This window comes from Haliotis rufescens, unplaced genomic scaffold (genome assembly GCF_023055435.1).
Source record: "Haliotis rufescens isolate VD_foot unplaced genomic scaffold, xgHalRufe1.0.p SCAF_61, whole genome shotgun sequence".
Classification (NCBI taxonomy): Eukaryota; Metazoa; Mollusca; class Gastropoda; order Lepetellida; family Haliotidae; genus Haliotis; species Haliotis rufescens.
Window position 1 is genome coordinate 2,168,820 of NW_025964346.1, and position 25,200 is coordinate 2,194,019.

General features: G+C 44.0%; 1 protein-coding gene across 7 annotated transcripts in view; it reads left to right on the plus strand.

Moving 5' to 3' along the window:
• Window positions 1–25,200, plus strand: part of LOC124118662 — a 199,678-nt gene that overhangs the window by 137,375 nt on the left and 37,103 nt on the right. For all 7 annotated transcript variants that reach the window (XR_007218837.1, XR_007218838.1, XM_048386861.1 and 4 more), the window contains 7 exons: window positions 1,540–2,262; window positions 16,997–17,841; window positions 17,971–18,170; window positions 19,548–19,685; window positions 21,972–22,094; window positions 22,649–22,723; window positions 25,093–25,167. Coding sequence is in view for 5 of the 7 variants with exons in the window: in XM_048386861.1 (XP_048242818.1) it covers window positions 1,540–2,262; window positions 16,997–17,841; window positions 17,971–18,170; window positions 19,548–19,685; window positions 21,972–22,094; window positions 22,649–22,723; window positions 25,093–25,167 (2,179 nt within the window). In the remaining 2 variants the exon portion in view is untranslated. The remainder of the gene's footprint in view (window positions 1–1,539; window positions 2,263–16,996; window positions 17,842–17,970; window positions 18,171–19,547; window positions 19,686–21,971; window positions 22,095–22,648; window positions 22,724–25,092; window positions 25,168–25,200) is intronic.

A 25,200-nucleotide genomic window follows, 5' to 3' on the forward strand; every position in this document is an offset into this window, starting at 1 on the left:
GTAGACAACATAACACACAACATACGTACAGAATGGAGACAACATAGCACACAACATACGTAAAGATGGTAGACAACATAACACACAACATACGTAAAGATTGTAGATAACATAACACACAACATACGTAAAGATGGTAGACAACATAACACACAACATACGTAAAGATGGTAGACAACATAACACACAACATACGTATAGATGGTAGACAACATAACACACAACATACGTACAGAATGGAGACAACATAGCACACAACATACGTAAAGATGGTAGACAACATAACACACAACATACGTAAAGATTGTAGATAACATAACACACAACATATGTATTGATGGTAAACAACATACGTAGACAACGTAACACACAACATACGTAAAGATGGTAGACAACACAACACACAACATACGTAGACAACGTAACACACAACAAACGTAAAGATGGTAGACAACATAACACACAACATACGTAAAGATGGTAGACAACATAACACACAACATACGTAAAGATGGTAGACAACATAACACACAACATATGTACAGACTGTAGACAACATAACACACAACATACATACAGATTGGTAAGATGGTAGACAGCACAACATGTGAAAAGACTGTAGACAGCACAACATATCAACATATATGAAAATGGTAAACAGCACAACATAAGTAAAAATGGTAGACACGACAACATACATAAAGATGGTAGAAGCACAACATAAGTAAAGATTTAAACAGCACAACGTAAGTAAAAATGGTAGACAGCACAACATAAGTTAAGATTGCAGACAGCACAACATATCACCATACGTAAAGATGGTAGACAGCACAACATAAGTAAAAATGGTTGCAGAACAACATACGTAAAGACTGTAGACACTAAAGATGGTGGACAGCACAACATAAGTAGAGATGGTAGACAGCACAACTTACGTAGCGATTGTAGACAGCACAACATACGCAAATATGGTAGACAGCACAACATACATAAAGATTGTAGACAACACAACATCAGTAAAGATTGTAGACAACACAACATCAGTAAAGATTGTAGACAACACAATATTAGTAAAGATTGTAGACAACACAACATCAGTAAAGATTGTAGACAACACAACATCAGTAAAGATTGTAGACAGCACAATATTAGTAAAGATTGTAGACAACACAACATCAGTAAAGATTGTAGACAACACAATATTAGGAAAGATTGTAGACAACACAACATCAGTAAAGATTGTAGACAACACAACATCAGTTAAGGTTGCAGACAGCACAACATATCAACATACGTAAAGATTGTAGACAACACAATATTAGTAAAAATTGTTGACAGCACAACATAAGTTAGGGTTGCAGACAGCACAACATATCAACATACGTAAAGATGGTAGACAGCACAACATAAGTAAAGATTTAGTCAGCACAACATAAGTAAAGATGGTAGACCCCGCAACACCTGAACGATTGTGGATGGCACCATAACATCCCTGCCATGAGCTAGCTGAGACTCTACAGTGCCTTCTGTGTGTTTCAGGAGGAGCTGAGAAACAAAGACAAAGGAGAAGACTTCACTGACCGAGGTGATGAAGCATCAGTCAACATCACTGAGAAGAATCTGGTGAAGAGTCGCTACCACACCCAGAGCAAGACAATTCACAAAGATCTCATCAAGAAGGGCAAGAGGAAGCGTTTCCGGCGCGGCAAGCCTCACAGCGAGACGTATGACACGGTGATGGAGTATCCAGAGAACTCATCTGAAGGATCCGGGGCTTCAGAAGCAGATGGAGAAGACAAAGAGGAGGATGGGAAAGGGAAACACGAAGCTCGGGAACACCACGTCATGAAACAGGGCCGAGAGATGACAACCTTCCATCCTAAGCTGACTCGCTCTGCCGCACCTGACCCAAGTCACAGAGACATGGATCACCCTCAACACCACGCCCCTGCCCCGCCCCACACAGCAGGTGCCACCCCAGGGGGTGAGGCCACCAGACCAGACCCAGCTGACCCTACTGACCTCACCGACCCAAACTATACCCCCTTCCTGGTGCAGGCCGACGTCCACCAGATCGGTCTGGCCGCTGAGATCCTCCGGAACCCCCCGGACAAGAGACATGCGGGGAACCCCGGCCATGGCAGGTCGGGCGTGGCTCCAGTTCCGATACCGGTCAAAGTTCCCCAGAGGAAGGTGGCATTTTCAGATGATGAGAGGAATGATGCCAAGTCCTGCCACGAAGCACTGGAGATATTTCAGGAGGTATGTTTCAGTTGTGTTAGGAGATATTTCAGGAGGTGTGTTTCAGTTGTGTTGGGAGATATTTCAGGAGGTGTGTTTCAGTTGTGTTGGGAGATTATTCAGGAGGTGTGTTTCAGTTGTGTTGGGGAGATATTTCAGGAGGTGTGTTTCAGTTGTGTTCGGAGATATTTCAGGAGGTGTGTTTCAGTTGTGTTGGGAGATTATTCAGGAGGTGTGTTTCAGTTGTGTTGGGGAGATATTTCAGGAGGTGTGTTTCAGTTGTGTTGGGAGATATTTCAGGAGGTGTGTTTCAGTTGTGTTAGGAGATATTTCAGGAGGTGTGTTTCAGTTGTGTTGGGAGATATTTCAGGAGGTGTGTTTCAGTTGTGTTGGTTGGGGAGATATTTCAAGAGGTGTGTTTCAGTTGTGTTGGGAGATATTTCAGGAGGTGTGTTTCAGTTGTGTTGGTTGGGGAGATATTTCAAGAGGTGTGTTTCAGTTGTGTTGGGAGATATTTCAGGAGGTGTGTTTCAGTTGTGTTGGGAGATTATTCAGGAGGTGTGTTTCAGTTGTGTTGGGGAGATATTTCAGGAGGTGTGTTTCAGTTGTGTTGGGAGATATTTCAGGAGGTGTGTTTCAGTTGTGTTAGGAGATATTTCAGGAGGTGTGTTTCAGTTGTGTTGGGAGATATTTCAGGAGGTGTGTTTCAGTTGTGTTGGTTGGGGAGATATTTCAAGAGGTGTGTTTCAGTTGTGTTGGGAGATTATTCAGGAGGTGTGTTTCAGTTGTGTTGGGGAGATATTTCAGGAGGTGTGTTTCAGTTGTGTTGGGAGATATTTCAGGAGGTGTGTTTCAGTTGTGTTGGGAGATATTTCAGGAGGTGTGTTTCAGTTGTGTTGGGAGATATTTCAGGAGGTGTGTTTCAGTTGTGTTGGGAGATATTTCAGGAGGTGTGTTTCAGTTGTGTTGGTTGGGGAGATATTTCAAGAGGTGTGTTTCAGTTGTGGTGGTTGGGGAGATATTTCAGGAGGTGTGTTTCAGTTGTGTTATAAAAAACAGATAACCTTTATTTCCATGTGAGGAACACAATATCAGTTAAACACCTGACCAAAACAAGGTTTCTGTAGCATACATTCTGTGTAAATTTTTCAAAACTTTAGGAAAACACAAAGTTGTTGGCTAATGTTACTTTTGACTGATACAAAAAACGAATAACCTCAAATTAAATTCTGTGCCAAACACTCAGGTCAAAGTAAGTGTGCCCTATAAGTGCCATTTCCCTGCACAAGTCAAAAAGATGAAGTTGGATGTTTTGTTTTCTTCATAAAAAGACAACAAGATGTCTTGAAACAAGATTATGTAAATCTAATAACCTTTATTCCCTGGTGAGGAACACAATGTCAATGAAAAACCAGACCAAAATTGTTGTCAAGTTCAACAAAAATAAAACTTTGACTTGAGTGAGCGAGTTGGGTTAAACGCCTCTTTTAGCAGAATTGCAGCTATATCGCGGCGTGTCAGCTTGATGTGAGAGGAAAGCCCTGAAGTGATGCAGGTCCAGGACGTTTACCACTTTGGTGAAACCCACGAGCACGGGTATGGTGCTGACAAACCTAGAAACATAATCGGGGCGAACTGGGATTCAAACCCACAATCATAGGTTTCTGGCGTGCCCAAGGGTTGCAACTCTGCAAAACGAATTACAGCGCCTTAGACGGCAGGGCCACCCGTGCCCCCACTTTGACTTGAAGTAAATTGGGTCATACAATGACATCATCCAAACAATGTTTCTTAAGCACACATTCTGTGTAATATAAACTTTAAGAACACACAATCTTACGGGATAATGTTACTTTTGACATATTGACACAACAAACAAATAACCACAAATTATATTCTGTGACATACAGTCATGTCAAAGTAAATGTGACTTTTTCGCTCTCAGCAAAAGGCACTTAAATACTTCATCATTAACCTGACCCTAACCCTAACCCTAACACTTATTTTATAAACCCTAACCCTAACCCTAACACTTATTTTATAAACCCTAACCCTAACCCTAACCCTAACACTTATTTTATAAACCCTAACCCTAACCCTGACTTCACTAGCAGCAAAAGGCACTCGTACACTTCATCATACTGTTAATTGCAGTCATGGATTCTGGATACAGTAGGCGACCATTGTCGTCACATTCAACTTCAGTGTCAGTGTCAGGCTTTCTCTTAGGACAGCCAATGTGACCATGAATGACCACATTCCTGTGTCCAGACTCATTGCAGTAACAACACGTAGGTCATTTACGTGTGGGTCGTGGGATCTCCAGGTCAGCATGACCTAGTTCCTGTGTCCAGACTCGTTGCAGTAACAACACGTAGGTCATTTACGTGTGGGTCATGGGATCTCCAGGTCAGCATGACCAAGTTCCTGTGTCCAGACTCATTGCAGTAAGAACACGTAGGTCGTGGGACCTCCAGGTCAGCATGACCTAGTTCCTGTGTCCAGACTCATCGCAGTAACAACACGTAGGTCATTTACGTGTGGGTCGTGGGATCTCCAGGTCAGCATGACCTAGTTCCTGTGTCCAGACTCGTTGCAGTAACAACACGTAGGTCATTTACGTGTGGGTCATGGGATCTCCAGGTCAGCATGACCTAGTTCCTGTGTCCAGACTCGTTGCAGTTAGAACACGTAGGTCATTTACGTGTGGGTCGTGGGATCTCCAGGTCAGCATGACCAAGTTCCTGTGTCCAGACTCATCGCAGTTAGAACACGTAGGTCATTTACGTGTGGGTCGTGGGATCTCCAGGTCAGCATGACCAAGTTCCTGTGTCCAGACTCGTCGCAGTAACAACACGTAGGTCGTGGGACCTCCAGGTCAGCATGACCAAGTTCCTGTGTCCAGACTCATTGCAGTAAGAACACGTAGGTCGTGGGACCTCCAGGTCAGCATGACCAAGTTCCTGTGTCCAGACTCGTCGCAGTAACAACACGTAGGTCATTTACGTGTGGGTCATGGGAGCTCCAGGTCAGCATGGCCAAGTTCAGACTCATGACTAACACTTGGCTCGTATACATCAGGGGGGCGGTCGGGTAGCCTAGTGGTTAAAGCGTTTGCTCGTCACGCCGAAGACCCGGGTTCGATTCCCGACATGGGTACAATGTGTGAAGCCCATTTCTGGTGTCCCCCGCCGTGATATTGCTGGAATATTGCTAAAAGCGGCGTAAAACCATATTCACTCACTCACTCACTCACGTCTACATCAGGTGGAGCTACTGCTGGCTAAGGATACAAAACATCTCTTGATTCCGGCTTGCAAAGGGGTCTGATCTGATTGTATAGGTACCATTTCCTCTCCACAGACAACCCAACAGGTTCAATAACTGGAGACAGTCCTGTAGATTTGGTCTGTCTCTCTCAACTTCAAAATATTGGAACGGTTGTGAGAGACTTGGCAGCTTCCTAAAACCAACAGCATTGAACAGCTTCTGCCTGTCAGAAGTGGGAACAACATGTTGTCAAGACATTCACTCTGGATGGAGGCCTTGAGTTGTACACACACGTTTCAACATCGGCAATTGTGTCAACTTCAGACCTTCTGAATCAAGACTTGAATATTCCAAAAGCCCAGTCTGGTTTAAAATTAGTGTGACCCACTGGCAAACAACAGAGTTGATCACTTTCATGCAGATTTTTTCAACTCTCCATAAGAGGTAACCTATTACAAAATTGTTTTTGTTTTGACCTATGCAATTGTCCATGTAGCAAATGGCCCTGGCTTCTCCAAGCCCATAGTTAGCCAAGTAGAAGTGTAACGTGCTTGTGCCCCCTTCCTGTAACACCTCTCTGGCTTGATGAACTTCACTAGCTTGCTGGTAGCTTCACACATAACACCAAATATCCCAACTTTATAAGGGGTCAGAAAATAGATTGGTCCTGCATGCTGTGAACTGTGAGGGATGTGTACTTGCTGGGCAAAGTCAAAGCTGTAATGCATTTCTCCCTCAAAGGAATTAGGCTGGTGAGGCTCTAGCCTGGGTGCTGGGTGTGACAGCAAGTTTTCTTTGCTGGTCTGGATTTTACCGGCATGCATATGTTGCAGATGTCTTAGGGATCTCTGCAGAAGATCAGTCTTTAGTTCCTCAGACATTGCTGACATTTCACTGAGGTTAACAACATTGCTTTGGCAAACATGGCAAAGATCCGATCTTGGGCGCTGTTTAACCAGGAATGAAAAAGCATCCTTCCATATCCGTCTGAAAGTACTGAGAGATACTGTAGGTGTGTCATCGGGGCTGCTTTCCAGATAAAGTCTATGGAGTTCTGACTTACTGAGACATGATGGCTAAAAATTCATATCAGCCGATTTCACACCCGGACATGACCAGGAAGTACAAGGGTGTGTTGTTGGCTTAATTTTGCAACCAGACTGTCACAAGCTGGATACCAGCATTGCCATGTTGTCGGAGGCCATCCTGGACACGTTTCGTGAGACGATTGTAGCGCTTCCATCCAATAGCATGAACAAAACAAAATGTTTTCAGACATATTGGCCTTCCTTATCCAGTATGCACAGTGCACAACCCAGGTTGTCATCCTCATTAAAGTCCTCAAGGGCAAAGGCAATATCACAGTTACTTACAGAAATATCCCTGTAACTGTTCAGATTGTCGGCAATGTTGGAAACACTCCTATTCTCTGCAACAGGTGCTCCGTGTGGAGCCGACCAGGGCACTCCGCTGAACCACAACACACGACTCCTGGTGAGGAAACCGCGCACTCAGATGCATGTCCTGCTCAATGTGTTCATCATCTGCCAAGACATAAACAAGAGAGCACACTGCACTTGGCTTTTGCAAGAATTGTGGCAATCTGGTAGAGTTGAACATGTAAACTTACATCCTGACACATCAACATCCGAAGGAACACACTTCCTAGCGATGTCACACAAAACATCACACAAAACATCACACGTCATGGGAGTAAATATGCAGCCATAGTAATTCATCTGAAGCCACACCTATACAATTGACTAGCAGCACCAGTTGCAGGTTTTGTGTATCGGTTGGAGGAAGGCTAATTTGCTAATACCACATCCATTATGCTCAACCAGTAGAGATGTCTAGCATCCGTGAGGCATGGTTCAACAGATTGTCAATGTCATCAGTTGTGTATCTTTGAGCACCTTCACGGAACAGTAATGTTCTGAATGCTACTGAGAGGCTCACAATTCTTTGAAGTGTTGATGCATCTACTGTGAGTTCTCCAGACCAATTGCAATATCATAGAATATGATTTGTATTCACAATTCTGTGTGGACCCTGTTGTCACCAGTGTTTGTATGTCACCAGTGTTTGGATGTCACCAGTGTTTGTATGTCACCAGTGTGTGTATGTCACCAACGTTTGTATGTCACCAGTGTTTGGATGTCACCAGTGTTTGTATGTCACCAGTGTTTGTATGTCACTAGTGTTTGTATGTCACCAGTGTTTGGATGTCACCAGTGTTTGGATGTCACCAGTGTTTGTATGTCACCAGTGTTTGTATGTCACCAGTGTTTGGATGTCACCAGTGTTTGTATGTCACCAGTGTTTGTATGTCACCAGTGTTTGGATGTCACCAGTGTTTGTATGTCACCAGTGTTTGGATGTCAACAGTGTCACCAGTGTTTATATGTCACCAGTGTTTGTATGTCACCAGTGTTTGTATGTCACTAGTGTTTGGATGTCACCAGTGTTTGTATGTCACCAGTGTGTGTATGTCACCAGTGTTTGGATGTCACCAGTGTTTGTATGTCACTAGTGTTTGGATGTCACCAGTGTTTCTATGTCACCAGTGTGTGTATGTCACCAGTGTTTGTATGTCACTAGTGTTTGGATGTCACCAGTGTTTGTATGTCACCAGTGTGTGTATGTCACCAGTGTTTGTATGTCACCAGTGTTTGGATGTCACCAGTGTTTGTATGTCTGGCAAACCCAACAGATTCATATGTAAAATAATAAAGAAAAATCATATGTGGCTGGAACTAAAACCACTAACAAGACATAAACACAAATATTACAAATTAGCAGAGTTATTTCCCTTCCTGCCACGTGAGCCTAATGTGATTGTAGCATGAACGAAGAACTGTTATGATAATATTTCACATGGGAGTGAAAATAATATTTGCAATTACATCTTTGAATTCATAAAGATCACACTACCATTTGCAGAATAACTGTCAATTTTTTTATGCGTAATGCGACATCTAGCTGCTTTTATTATGTATGACATACACTAAAACTGGCTTGTGATCCATTTTTGTTTTTGAATTCATTTTGTATGAATTGTCACAAAACTAAACAGTTTCACTTGAAATTTTATATGTGTGTGTGCCAGATGTTGTTAGAAACACATACACCTAGGAGAACAGTTAACACTCTGTGCCAGATGTTGTTAGAAACACATACACCTAGGAGAACAGTTAACACCCTGTGCCAGATGTTGTTAGTAACACATACACCTAGGAGAACAGTTAACACTCTGTGCCAGATGTTGTTACAAACACATACACCTAGGAGAACAGTTAACACTCTGTGTCAGATGTTGTTAGAAACACATACACCTAGAACAGTTAACACTCTGTGCCAGATGTTGTTAGAAACACATACACCTAGGAGAACAGTTAACACTCTGTGCCAGATGTTGTTAGAAACACATACACCTAGGAGAACAGTTAACACTCTGTGCCAGATGTTGTTAGAAACACATACACCTAGGAGAACAGTTAACACTCTGTGTCAGATGTTGTTAGAAACACATACACCTAGGAGAACAGTTAACACCCTGTGCCAGATGTTGTTAGAAACACATACACCTAGGAGAACAGTTAACACTCTGTGCCAGATGTTGTTAGAAACACATACACCTAGGAGAACAGTTAACACTCTGTGCCAGATGTTGTTAGAAACACATACACCTAGGAGAACAGTTAACACTCTGTGCCAGATGTTGTTAGAAACACATACACCTAGGAGAACAGTTAACACCCTGTGCCAGATGTTGTTAGAAACACATACACCTAGGAGAACAGTTAACACTCTGTGCCAGATGTTGTTAGAAACACATACATCTAGAACAGTTAACACCCTGTGCCAGATGTTGTTAGAAACACATACACCTAGGAGAACAGTTAACACCCTGTGCCAGATGTTGTTAGAAACACATACACCTAGGAGAACAGTTAACACTCTGTGCCAGATGTTGTTAGAAACACATACACCTAGAACAGTTAACACTCTGTGCCAGATGTTGTTAGAAACACATACACCTAGGAGAACAGTTAACACTCTGTGCCAGATGTTGTTAGTAACACATACACCTAGGAGAACAGTTAACACTCTGTGCCAGATGTTGTTAGAAACACATACACCTAGGAGAACAGTTAACACTCTGTGCCAGATGTTGTTAGAAACACATACACCTAGGAGAACAGTTAACACTCTGTGCCAGATGTTGTTAGTAACACATACACCTAGGAGAACAGTTAACACTCTGTGCCAGATGTTGTTAGTAACACATACACCTAGGAGAACAGTTAACACTCTGTGTCAGATGTTGTTAGAAACACATACACCTAGGAGAACAGTTAACACTCTGTGCCAGATGTTGTTAGTAACACATACACCTAGGAGAACAGTTAACACCCTGTGCCAGATGTTGTTAGTAACACATACACCTAGGAGAACAGTTAACACCCTGTGCCAGATGTTGTTAGAAACACATCCACCTAGGAGAACTGTTAACACTCTGTGCCAGATGTTGTTAGAAACACATACACCTAGGAGAACAGTTAACACTCTGTGCCAGATGTTGTTAGAAACACATACACCTAGGAGAACAGTTAACACCCTGTGCCAGATGTTGTTAGAAACACATCCACCTAGGAGAACAGTTAACACTCTGTGCCAGATGTTGTTAGAAACACATACACCTAGGAGAACAGTTAACACTCTGTGCCAGATGTTGTTAGAAACACATCCACCTAGGAGAACAGTTAACACTCTGTGCCAGATGTTGTTAGAAACACATCCACCTAGGAGAACAGTTAACACCCTGTGCCAGATGTTGTTAGAAACACATACACCTAGGAGAACAGTTAACACTCTGTGCCAGATGTTGTTAGAAACACATACACCTAGGAGAACAGTTAACACTCTGTGTCAGATGTTGTTAGAAACACATACATCTAGAACAGTTAACACTCTGTGCCAGATGTTGTTAGAAACACATACACCTAGGAGAACAGTTAACACTCTGTGCCAGATGTTGTTAGAAACACATACACCTAGGAGAACAGTTAACACTCTGTGTCAGATGTTGTTAGAAACACATACACCTAGGAGAACAGTTAACACTCTGTGCCAGATGTTGTTAGAAACACATACACCTAGGAGAACAGTTAACACTCTGTGCCAGATGTTGTTAGAAACACATACACCTAGGAGAACAGTTAACACTCTGTGCCAGATGTTGTTAGAAACACATACACCTAGGAGAACAGTTAACACCCTGTGCCAGATGTTGTTAGAAACACATCCACCTAGGAGAACTGTTAACACTCTGTGCCAGATGTTGTTAGAAACACATACACCTAGGAGAACAGTTAACACTCTGTGCCAGATGTTGTTAGAAACACATACACCTAGGAGAACAGTTAACACTCTGTGCCAGATGTTGTTAGAAACACATACACCTAGGAGAACAGTTAACACCCTGTGCCAGACGTTGTTAGAAACACATACACCTAGGAGAACAGTTAACACCCTGTGCCAGATGTTGTTAGAAACACATACACCTAGGAGAACAGTTAACACTCTGTGCCAGATGTTGTTAGAAACACATACACCTAGGAGAACAGTTAACACTCTGTGCCAGATGTTGTTAGAAACACATACACCTAGGAGAACAGTTAACACCCTGTGCCAGATGTTGTTAGAAACACATACACCTAGAACAGTTAACACCCTGTGCCAGATGTTGTTAGAAACACATACACCTAGGAGAACAGTTAACACTCTGTGCCAGATGTTGTTAGAAACACATACACCTAGGAGAACAGTTAACACTCTGTGCCAGATGTTGTTAGAAACACATACACCTAGGAGAACAGTTAACACTCTGTGCCAGATGTTGTTAGAAACACATACACCTAGGAGAACAGTTAACACTCTGTGCCAGATGTTGTTAGTAACACATACACCTAGGAGAACAGTTAACATTCTGTGCCAGATGTTGTTAGAAACACATACACCTAGGAGAACAGTTAACACTCTGTGTCAGATGTTGTTAGAAACACATACATCTAGAACAGTTAACACTCTGTGCCAGATGTTGTTAGAAACACATACACCTAGGAGAACAGTTAACACTCTGTGCCAGATGTTGTTAGAAACACATACACCTAGGAGAACAGTTAACACTCTGTGTCAGATGTTGTTAGAAACACATACATCTAGGAGAACAGTTAACACTCTGTGTCAGATGTTGTTAGAAACACATACACCTAGGAGAACAGTTAACACTCTGTGTCAGATGTTGTTAGAAACACATACATCTAGAACAGTTAACACTCTGTGCCAGATGTTGTTAGAAACACATACACCTAGGAGAACAGTTAACACTCTGTGCCAGATGTTGTTAGTAACACATACACCTAGGAGAACAGTTAACATTCTGTGCCAGATGTTGTTAGAAACACATACACCTAGGAGAACAGTTAACACTCTGTGTCAGATGTTGTTAGAAACACATACATCTAAACAGTTAACACTCTGTGCCAGATGTTGTTAGAAACACATACACCTAGGAGAACAGTTAACACTCTGTGCCAGATGTTGTTAGAAACACATACACCTAGGAGAACAGTTAACACTCTGTGCCAGATGTTGTTAGAAACACATACACCTAGGAGAACAGTTAACACTCTGTGCCAGATGTTGTTAGAAACACATACACCTAGGAGAACAGTTAACACTCTGTGTCAGATGTTGTTAGAAACACAAACATCTAGAACAGTTAACACTCTGTGCCAGATGTTGTTAGAAACACATACACCTAGGAGAACAGTTAACACTCTGTGCCAGATGTTGTTAGAAACACATACATCTAGAACAGTTAACACTCTGTGTCAGATGTTGTTAGAAACACATACACCTAGGAGAACAGTTAACACTCTGTGTCAGATGTTGTTAGAAACACATACATCTAGAACAGTTAACACTCTGTGCCAGATGTTGTTAGAAACACATACACCTAGGAGAACAGTTAACACTCTGTGCCAGATGTTGTTAGAAACACATACACCTAGGAGAACAGTTAACACTCTGTGCCAGATGTTGTTAGTAACACATACACCTAGGAGAACAGTTAACACTCTGTGCCAGATGTTGTTAGTAACACATACACCTAGGAGAACAGTTAACACTCTGTGTCAGATGTTGTTAGAAACACATACACCTAGGAGAACAGTTAACACTCTGTGCCAGATGTTGTTAGAAACACATACACCTAGGAGAACAGTTAACACTCTGTGTCAGATGTTGTTAGAAACACAAACATCTAGAACAGTTAACACTCTGTGCCAGATGTTGTTAGAAACACATACACCTAGGAGAACAGTTAACACTCTGTGCCAGATGTTGTTAGAAACACATACATCTAGAACAGTTAACACTCTGTGTCAGATGTTGTTAGAAACACATACACCTAGGAGAACAGTTAACACTCTGTGTCAGATGTTGTTAGAAACACATACATCTAGAACAGTTAACACTCTGTGCCAGATGTTGTTAGAAACACATACACCTAGGAGAACAGTTAACACTCTGTGCCAGATGTTGTTAGAAACACATACACCTAGGAGAACAGTTAACACTCTGTGCCAGATGTTGTTAGTAACACATACACCTAGGAGAACAGTTAACACTCTGTGCCAGATGTTGTTAGTAACACATACACCTAGGAGAACAGTTAACACCCTGTGTCAGATGTTGTTAGAAACACATACACCTAGGAGAACAGTTAACACTCTGTGCCAGATGTTGTTAGTAACACATACACCTAGGAGAACAGTTAACACCCTGTGCCAGATGTTGTTAGTAACACATACACCTAGGAGAACAGTTAACACCCTGTGCCAGATGTTGTTAGAAACACATCCACCTAGGAGAACTGTTAACACTCTGTGCCAGATGTTGTTAGAAACACATACACCTAGGAGAACAGTTAACACTCTGTGCCAGATGTTGTTAGAAACACATACACCTAGGAGAACAGTTAACACCCTGTGCCAGATGTTGTTAGAAACACATCCACCTAGGAGAACAGTTAACACTCTGTGCCAGATGTTGTTAGAAACACATACACCTAGGAGAACAGTTAACACTCTGTGCCAGATGTTGTTAGAAACACATCCACCTAGGAGAACAGTTAACACTCTGTGCCAGATGTTGTTAGAAACACATCCACCTAGGAGAACAGTTAACACCCTGTGCCAGATGTTGTTAGAAACACATACACCTAGGAGAACAGTTAACACTCTGTGCCAGATGTTGTTAGAAACACATACACCTAGGAGAACAGTTAACACTCTGTGTCAGATGTTGTTAGAAACACATACATCTAGAACAGTTAACACTCTGTGCCAGATGTTGTTAGAAACACATACACCTAGGAGAACAGTTAACACTCTGTGCCAGATGTTGTTAGAAACACATACACCTAGGAGAACAGTTAACACTCTGTGTCAGATGTTGTTAGAAACACATACACCTAGGAGAACAGTTAACACTCTGTGCCAGATGTTGTTAGAAACACATACACCTAGGAGAACAGTTAACACTCTGTGCCAGATGTTGTTAGAAACACATACACCTAGGAGAACAGTTAACACTCTGTGCCAGATGTTGTTAGAAACACATACACCTAGGAGAACAGTTAACACCCTGTGCCAGATGTTGTTAGAAACACATCCACCTAGGAGAACTGTTAACACTCTGTGCCAGATGTTGTTAGAAACACATACACCTAGGAGAACAGTTAACACTCTGTGCCAGATGTTGTTAGAAACACATACACCTAGGAGAACAGTTAACACTCTGTGCCAGATGTTGTTAGAAACACATACACCTAGGAGAACAGTTAACACCCTGTGCCAGACGTTGTTAGAAACACATACACCTAGGAGAACAGTTAACACCCTGTGCCAGATGTTGTTAGAAACACATACACCTAGGAGAACAGTTAACACTCTGTGCCAGATGTTGTTAGAAACACATACACCTAGGAGAACAGTTAACACTCTGTGCCAGATGTTGTTAGAAACACATACACCTAGGAGAACAGTTAACACCCTGTGCCAGATGTTGTTAGAAACACATACACCTAGAACAGTTAACACCCTGTGCCAGATGTTGTTAGAAACACATACACCTAGGAGAACAGTTAACACTCTGTGCCAGATGTTGTTAGAAACACATACACCTAGGAGAACAGTTAACACTCTGTGCCAGATGTTGTTAGAAACACATACACCTAGGAGAACAGTTAACACTCTGTGCCAGATGTTGTTAGAAACACATACACCTAGGAGAACAGTTAACACTCTGTGCCAGATGTTGTTAGTAACACATACACCTAGGAGAACAGTTAACATTCTGTGCCAGATGTTGTTAGAAACACATACACCTAGGAGAACAGTTAACACTCTGTGTCAGATGTTGTTAGAAACACATACATCTAGAACAGTTAACACTCTGTGCCAGATGTTGTTAGAAACACATACACCTAGGAGAACAGTTAACACTCTGTGCCAGATGTTGTTAGAAACACATACACCTAGGAGAACAGTTAACACTCTGTGTCAGATGTTGTTAGAAACACATACATCTAGGAGAACAGTTAACACTCTGTGTCAGATGTTGTTAGAAACACATACACCTAGGAGAACAGTTAACACTCTGTGTCAGATGTTGTTAGAAACACATACATCTAGAACAGTTAACACTCTGTGCCAGATGTTGTTAGAAACACATACACCTAGGAGAACAGTTAACACTCTGTGCCAGATGTTGTTAGTAACACATACACCTAGGAGAACAGTTAACATTCTGTGCCAGATGTTGTTAGAAACACATACACCTAGGAGAACAGTTAACACTCTGTGTCAGATGTTGTTAGAAACACATACATCTAAACAGTTAACACTCTGTGCCAGATGTTGTTAGAAACACATACACCTAGGAGAACAGTTAACACTCTGTGCCAGATGTTGTTAGAAACACATACACCTAGGAGAACAGTTAACACTCTGTGCCAGATGTTGTTAGAAACACATACACCTAGGAGAACAGTTAACACTCTGTGCCAGATGTTGTTAGAAACACATACACCTAGGAGAACAGTTAACACTCTGTGTCAGATGTTGTTAGAAACACAAACATCTAGAACAGTTAACACTCTGTGCCAGATGTTGTTAGAAACACATACACCTAGGAGAACAGTTAACACTCTGTGCCAGATGTTGTTAGAAACACATACATCTAGAACAGTTAACACTCTGTGTCAGATGTTGTTAGAAACACATACACCTAGGAGAACAGTTAACACTCTGTGTCAGATGTTGTTAGAAACACATACATCTAGAACAGTTAACACTCTGTGCCAGATGTTGTTAGAAACACATACACCTAGGAGAACAGTTAACACTCTGTGCCAGATGTTGTTAGAAACACATACACCTAGGAGAACAGTTAACACTCTGTGTCAGATGTTGTTAGAAACACATACATCTAGAACAGTTAACACTCTGTGCCAGATGTTGTTAGAAACACATACACCTAGGAGAACAGTTAACACTCTGTGCCAGATGTTGTTAGAAACACATACACCTAGGAGAACAGTTAACACTCTGTGTCAGATGTTGTTAGAAACACATACACCTAGGAGAACAGTTAACACTCTGTGCCAGATGTTGTTAGAAACACATACACCTAGGAGAACAGTTAACACCCTGTGCCAGATGTTGTTAGAAACACATACACCTAGGAGAACAGTTAACACTCTGTGCCAGATGTTGTTAGAAACACATACACCTAGGAGAACAGTTAACACTCTGTGCCAGTAATTCTCTGTATTCATGCTAACTAAACCCATACGAATGAGAATATTATGCAATAAAATGTAAACCTGTATTCATATAAATGACAAACGTTGTTTCCTTAAATCTTAGAATTTTATCACAAAAGAAATCACCAGAGAGTGTCCAAATTTCAACCTCTGACTTGTGGACCCTTTACCCCAATGATCAATGAAAAGGGATCTATATTGCATTCCTTTACATCATGGTTAGAAAGAGTGATGTCTGAAGCATCCCATTGGCTTAAAAAACAACAAATATAGCGCTTTAAAAGTTGTCCACATCAGACTTACTGACATGTGGGCCCTTTGCATGGAACATTTTTCAAACTTAAAGATGATTACTTTTCTGTCAGGCAGGACCTTATTTACCACATGGGGTGACATGGATATTAGTTGACTTGTTAGACTTTTCATGTAATGGAGGTCGAGATGTCTTAAACTGTAGCACAACCTGGTATGGTGTATAGTATCACTCTCACTCACTCACTCACTCACTCACTCGCTCACTCACACGCTCACTCACTCACTCTCTCTCTCTCTCACTCACTCACTCACTCACTCACTCTCTTACTGCAGGTGTCGCGGCGCTATGACCTCGGGCAGCGCCTTGGTGTCATCCGTGAAAGTGTCACTGAGGACACCCCATCCGACATGGACGGAGCGGAGGGGGAAAACCGCTATTCGCAGTCCATATATGGCAGTAGTGAGATATTCGAGACCGACCTTGGAGACCGAGTCTACTTTGACATCAATGACTCTGACCTTGAAATACCCCCAATAGACTCCGGGGACGACAGACTGTCTGACGGCAGCGTCCCCAACACTCCCCAACCAGGGTGCAATCCACACTCCCCCAACCCTGGCAACCCACACAACCACAGCAACGGTGGCCTCAGCACCAGCGGCAATGGTGCATTCAACACCAGCGGCAATGGTGCATTCAACACCAGCAGCAATAGTGGATTCAACACCAGCGGCAATGGTGCCTTCAACAGCAGTGGCCACCAAGCTTCTCTCAAGCCCAACCTGAAGAGTCCCGGCTTGAGTACATTTGGTATGGGCTCCGCTCACACCAGTAAAGGGTCGGATGTTGGTCGGCAGGAGCCCGGGTGTGTGTCGCCTAGTCAGACCCTGTGTCCCTCAACGGCTGGTCCCGAGAGTGATTCCCCACCCCTCCCCCCTCCCCCGGAGGTCATACAACCCCAGCCCCCCGAGGGCGACGCCAGCTTCGACTTCCCGCCTCCTCCTCCGAAGCTGATGAAGATCCCTGAGCAAGGTCTCTGGAAGCAGCAGACGCCTGCCAAGGGAGATAACTACAACTATGTGGACTTCCAGAAAACATCGGACAACTCCGACCCAAAGGAAGAACTGCGGAAACCAGCCTTGAAAGGACGCGGGAAGACGTACCAGGGTCCGAAATAGTAAGTCAGAAGACTTCAGTGTAGGGGGGGAATATGTACCAGTCGTTGTCGTCTGTGTCGTACCGTGGTCCAGATGCAAGGATGCTGCTGTATTTTCTGTGTCATGATGATTATCTTCCTGTGTTGCAGTCTGCATCTCACCCTGTTGTCCATCACATGCATCCTTGGCATCATCGGCGGCGTCTACTCCCAGGCTGACGCCAGCACCATCGTCCACATCACGGTGTATGCTCCACGAGCCTTCTTGTCCAGGAAAGCGACAGTGTTCTTCCACAAGGACTCGGACGGAGACGTTTTCTATGAGAAACTCATCAAGGTGGAGAGGTTTGGTGAGGAGCTCTCCCTGTGTCATAGTGCTGAGTGAGTGAGTGAGTGAGTGAGTGAGTGAGTGAGGTGTAAGGTGGGTGAGTGAGTGAGGTGTAAGATGAGTGAGTGAGGTGCAAGTTGGGTGAGTGAGTGAGCCGCAAGGTGAGTGAGTGAGTGAAGTGTAAGGTGGGTGAGTGAGTGAGTGAGTAAGGTGGGTGAGTGAGTGAGGTGTAAGGTGAGTGAGGTGTAAGGTGAGTGAGTGAGTGAGGTGTAAGGTGAGTGAGGTGTAAGGTGAGTGAGTGAGTGAGTGAGGTGTAAGGTGAGTGAGGTGTAAGGTGAGTGAGTGAGTGAGGTGTAAGGTGAGTGAGTGAGTGAGGTGTAAGGTGAGTGAGGTGTAAGGTGAGTGAGTGAGGTGTAAGGTGAGTGAGGTGTAAGGTGAGTGAGTGAGGTGTAAGGTGAGTGAGTGAGTGAGGTGTAAGGTGAGTGAGTGAGTGAGGTGTAAGGTGAGTGAGGTGTAAAGTGAGTGAGTGAGTGAGGTGTCAAGTTAGTGAGTGAGTGAGGTGTAAGGTGAGTGAGTGAGTAAGGTGAGTGGGTGAGTGAGTGGGTGAGTGAGGTGTAAGGTGAGTGAGTGAGTTAGGTGTAAGGTGAGGGAGTGAGTGAGGTGTAAGGTGAGTGGGTCAGTGAGGTGTAAGGTGAGTGAGTGAGGTGTAAGGTGAGTGAGGTGTAAAGTGAGTGAGTGATAGAGGTGTAAGGTGAGTGGGTCAGTGAGGTGTAAGGTGAGTGAGTGAGGTGTAAGGTGAGTGGGTGAGTGAGGTGTAAGGTGAGCGAGTGAGGTGTAAGGTGAGTGAGGTGTAAGGCGAGTGAGGTGTAAGGTGAGTGGATGAGTGAGGTGTAAGGTGAGTGAGTGAGGCGTAAGGTGAGTGAGGTTTAAGGTGAGTGAGGTGTAAGGTGAGTGAGGTTTAAGGTGAGTGAGGTGTAAGGTGAGTGGGTGAGTGAGGTGTAAGGTGAGTGAGTGAGTTGTAAGGTGAGTGAGGTGTAAGGTGAGTGAGTGAGGCGTAAGGTGAGTGAGGTTTAAGGTGAGTGAGGTGTAAGGTTAGTGAGGTGTAAGGTGAGTGAGGTGTAAGGTGAGTGAGGTGTAAGGTGAGTGGGGTGTAAGGTGAGTGAGTAAGGTGAGTGAGGTGTAAGGTGAGTGAGGTGTAAGGTGAGTGGGTGAGTGAGGTGTAAGGTGAGTGAGGTGTAAGGTGAGTGGGTGATTGAGAGTTGGATGCAAGGAGAGTGACTTGGCTATGATGCTTCTGTGAACACCTCCCCCTCCATCAGGTGATGCAGGTAGTGGACATTGAACCCACGTATCTGGTGCTGACCGACCATGAATAGTTGTGTGGTAAACCTGATTTCAGACGTGAGTGATCCTGTGCTGTCCGACCTCCGCACCCAGCTGTGTCTGAACCACACGTGTGACCACAGCTGCGACGAGAGTACCGGACAATGCATCTGCCGCAAGGGCTTCAAGATGGGGACCAATGGCAAATGTCAAGGTAGGGACATACCAGTCATATCAAATACATATATACCATGTTTGTGAAAACAGCATATTTACAAGATGTGACATATATACCAGGGTGGACAACGCTGTTGTTGAGAGGTTTGTGAGTACAGATAAGTACTTACATTGTTTTGATGTTTGTGAGAATACATGTATACCTAACTTAACCCTCTTCTCATAACATGGACTTGTCGGACATTGCCCAGATAAGAGTATTAAGGAACTTATCCTTATATAAATGTAGATAAAAATGAATGTCTTGTGGTCGTTGTATGATCATACAGTAAAACCCTGGAGGGAGAATAACCACTTAGGGATGCCCACCTCAAGGTTGATTCTCCCTGCAGTGTTTTATTGTGAAATGAGCAACTCCTCCTCATTTATTTCTTAAATATATTTACCAGATATATATCCTATGCATCAGATATATGTCATATACTAATATATCATATACCATATGTATCTTGCAAAGCGTGTCTTAAACCAAGAGTTTATATCCTATACCAATTAACAAATGTGCCCAATACCATATACCAGTAGGAACTAACACATTGATTTATAGGTCTGTATAGAGGGGATGGGCCATGTGTAAGCTGTCTGCAAGGGTTGGGCCATGTGTCAGCTGTCTGCAAGGGTTGGGCCATGTGTCAGCTGTATAGAGGGTTTTGCCATGTGTCAGCTGTATAGAGGGGTTGGGCCATGTGTCAGCTGTATAGAGGGGTTGGCCATGTGTCAGCTGTCTGCCAGGGTTGGGCCATGTGTCTACTATATAGAGGGGTTTGGCCATGTGTCAGCTGTATAGACGGTTTGGCCATGTGTCAGGTTTATAGAGGGGTTGGGCCATGTGTCAGCTGTATAGATGAGTTGGGTCATGTGTCAGCTGTAGGGAGGGGTTTGGTCATGTGTCAGCTGTATATTGGGGTTAGGTCATGTGTCAGGTGTATAGAGGGTTGGGTCATGTGTCAGCTGTATAGAGGGGTTGGCCATGTGTCAGCTGTATAGAGGGGTTGGGCCATGTGTCAGCTGTATAGACGGTTTTGCCATGCGTCAGCTGTATAGAGGGGTTTGGTTATGTGTCAGCTGTATAGAGGGGTTGGGCCATGTGTCAGCTGTATAGATGGGTTGGGTCATGTGTCAGCTGTATGGAGGGGTTGGGTCATGTGTCAGGTGTATAGAGGGTGGGCCATGTGTCAGCTGTATGGAGGGGTTGGGTCATGTGTCAGCTGTCTGCCAGGGTTGGGCCATGTGTCTACTATATAGAGGGGTTGGGCCATGTGTCAGCTGTATAGACGGTTTGGCCATGTGTCAGGTGTATAGAGGGGTTGGGCCATGTGTCAGCTGTATAGATGAGTTGGGTCATGTGTCAGCTGTATGGAGGGGTTTGGTCATGTGTCAGCTGTATATTGGGGTTAGGTCATGTGTCAGGTGTATAGAGGGTTGGGCCATGTGTCAGCTGTATAGAGGGGTTGGCCATGTGTCAGCTGTATAGAGGGGTTGGGCCATGTGTCAGCTGTATAGACGGTTTTGCCATGCGTCAGCTGTATCATGTGTCAGGTGTATAGAGGGTTTGGTCATGTGTCAGCTGTATATTGGGGTTGGGTCATGTGTCAGGTGTATAGAGGGTTGGGCCATGTGTCAACTGTATAGAGGGGTTGGGCCACACAGTGTATTAGGTCTGTTTCAAGCTGTGTCCAGTCAGTACTGGGTAGTAAATTGATGAAAACACTTCTGTGAAACTGAAGCTGCCCAATGGAACCTGTTTACTTCAGCAATATTTATGTCATATATCCTTTTCTGAATCTTGAAGTCGCCTGAGATATCGTAATTACCAATTGCATGCAACAACTTTCATCTAACTGGCCTCGTGAGAGCCAACGTTTCGTGTTGTCTCTTTCTGGTGATTGGTCGATGCACTGGTGGCGAATGCTATAGCTGATGTCAGTGTGTGCAATATTTTCAGTAATTTGTGTTTTTAGCGGTCATGGAGATCTTCTGTATTTTTGTTGTTAATTGCTAGCTGTGGCCAGGTCTTCAGTTATTTGTACTTGTTTTTTTAACTTCAGAAACTTTGATTTAATGAAAAAAACACAAATATGAAAATGACACAAAAGACAAACGAGTAACTAAAAAACAATAATTAAAAAAATAATAACATAAAATAAAATAAAAATTTAAAAAAAAAAAAAAAAAATTGAAGTGAAATTGAGAGAGCAGCCAGAGCAAGCGATGACAGGCAGGGAGCACTGTTGGGTAACACCATGTTCTCCCCATGTTTCAGATGTAAATGAGTGTATGGAGGGAGGGGCACAGTGTCACCCCACGGCTGGGTGCTTAAACAGTATGGGCTTGTACGAGTGTATATGCCCCGACGGTTTCTATGGTGACGGAAAATCTTGCCAGGGTAGGTATCCCCATACCCAAACCAATGTGTGTTACGCACGGTTCTGTGGACAATATACGCACCATACAGTGTGTTAAGGAAGGTTCTGTAGACAATATACACACCATACCGTGTGTTAAGCAAGGTTATGTAGACAAAATACACCATATGGTGTATGAAGCAACGTTCTGTGGACAATATGCACACCATACCGTGTGTTAAGCAACGTTCTGTGGACACCATACAGTATTTTGGGATAGTAAAAATGTTGACACCTACTAGACAACTTTGTCAAAACAAACAATTTTCAATTTGTTTTTATAACAAGAATTATGAAATTATTACAAAAGTACCAAGAATTTTGTTTAAAACAAGCTGTGGTTTTGTATGTATTTAGATCTATGATGTGATGTGTGTTCTCTAGCCTCGACTGGGTGTTGTCTGGTAGCGACTGTTGTGTTGTTGTCGTGGATGAAGTAGCTGTATTTATTTTAGTAGTGCATAGCTGTGCATTGGTGTGTCTGGACTCTCGTGGTGCCGACCGCTGTTTCTCTGTATGGTTGTGTTTGTTTCAGAGTGCCGCGTGCCGTGTAACCCCGGGACGTACGAGGTGCAGCCGTGCACCAATACCACCCACAAGATCTGCCGAGGTAACAACGGAAACTCAGACACACAGACACACAGGTTCACACACAGGGTCACACACAGAAACACATACACAGACACATGGAGTCAGACACACACACATAGAATCAGACACACAGACACAGAGACACAGGGTCACACACAGACACACAGGGTCACACACAGGGTCACACACAGACACGCAGGGTCACACACAGACACGCAGGGTCACACACAGACACACATGGTCACACACAGACACACAGGGTCACACACAGACACACAGGGTCAAACACACAGACACAGTCAGACACACAGTGTCACACACAGACACACAGGGTTAAACACAGACACACATGGTCACACACAGACACACATACAAAAACACATGGAGTCAGACACACAGACACAGAATCAGACACACAAACACATGGAGTCAGACACACAGACACAGAATCAGACACACAGGGTCAGACACAGACACATACACAGACACACAGAGTCAGACACACAGTGTCAGACACAGACACACATGGTTAAACACAGACACACAGGGTCACACACAGACACACATACACAGACACATGGAGTCAGACACACAGGGTCACGCACAGCCACACAGGGTCACACACAGACACACAGAGTGTCGGACACACAGTTTCAGACACAAACACATAGGGTCAGACACATAGGGTCAGACACACAGGTTCAGACACACAGGGTCATACAGACACAGACACATAATCAGGCACAAAGGGACAGGCACAGTTTCAGACACAGACACAAAGGGCCAGACACATAGGGTCAAACACACACAGGTTCAGACACAGACACATAGGGTTAGACACAGACCTACAGGGTCAGACACACAGAGTCAGACACAGACACATATGGTCAGACAGGGTCAGAAACAGACAGACACACAGACTCAAAGGGTCAGACACAGGTTCAGACACACAGGTTCAGACACAGACACATAGGGTCAGACACAGAGACAGACACAGAGTCAAACACAGACACATAGGGTCAGACACAGAGTCAGACATAGACACATAGGGTCAGACACACAGGTTCAGTCTCAGACACAGGGTAGAACACAGTCAGACAAAGACACAAATTGTCAGACACAAACACAGGGTCAGACACATAGGGTCAGACACAGACACATAGGGTCAGACACAGACACATAGGGTCAGACACAGACACATAGGGTCAGACACAGACGCATAGGGTCAGACACACAGGGTCAGACACACAGTCAGACACAGACACATATTGTCAGATACACCAGATCAGACACATGGAGTCAGACATTGACACATAGGGTCAGATACACCAGGTCAGACACATGGAGTCAGACACAGACACATAGGGTCAGACACACAGACACTTAGGGTCAGACACAGGGTCAGACACATGAGTCAGTCACAGTTTTAGCCACAGACATAAAGGGTCAGACACACAGAGTCAGACACAGACACATATGGTCAGACACACAGTGTCAGACACACAGAGTCACACAAAGACACATGGTCAGACACAGTTTTAGACAAAGACACACAGGGTCACACACATAGGTTCAGACTCAGACACATAGGGTCAGACACACAGGGTCACAAACAGACACATGGTCAGACACACAGGGTCAGACACATGGAGTCAGACACAGACACATGGAATCAGACACATGGAGTCAGACATAGACACACCAGGTCAGACACATGGAGTCAGACACAGACACACCAGGTCGACACAAAGGGTTAGACACAGTTTTAGACATAGACATACAGGGTCAGACACACAGTCAGACACAGACACATATGGTCAGACACAGACAGACACACAGTCAGACACAGACACATGGAGTCAGACACAGACACATGGAGTCAGACACAGACACACCAGGTCAGACACATGGAGTCAGACACAGACACACCAGGTCAGACACATGGAGTCAGACACAGACACACCAGGTCAGACACAAGGGGTTAGACACAGTTTTAGACACAGACCTACAGGGTCAGACACACAGAGTCAGACTCAGACACATATTGTCAGACAGGGTCAGACACAGAGACAGACACACATAGTCAGACACAGACCCAAAGGGTCAGACACAGTTTTAGACACAGACGCATAGGGTCAGACACACAGAACATGCCAGGAGCTTGGAAAAGCATGGCGCAAGGGCCATAATTTTACACCAATTTTCAAACTCACTTGAGGTCATGACCAGAAAAATCAGTGTGTAAAATTTCATTTCTCTGACTTAAATAGTTTTTGAGAAAATTTGTCCCCTTTGAGAAGTGGACGGACGTGGCGGGGGATAATACCCCTCAGTCGGGGCCATGAACACCTGCTTCCTTGTACTGCCACTGTCCCCCTTCTGTTGCAGATTGTGCCAAGGTGTGTCCTGATGGCTACTTCATGCTGAGGCCGTGCAAGTCAGACAGCAACTCCCACTGCAGGGGTAGGTGGACACTGCCACGCCTTTAAACTGTCA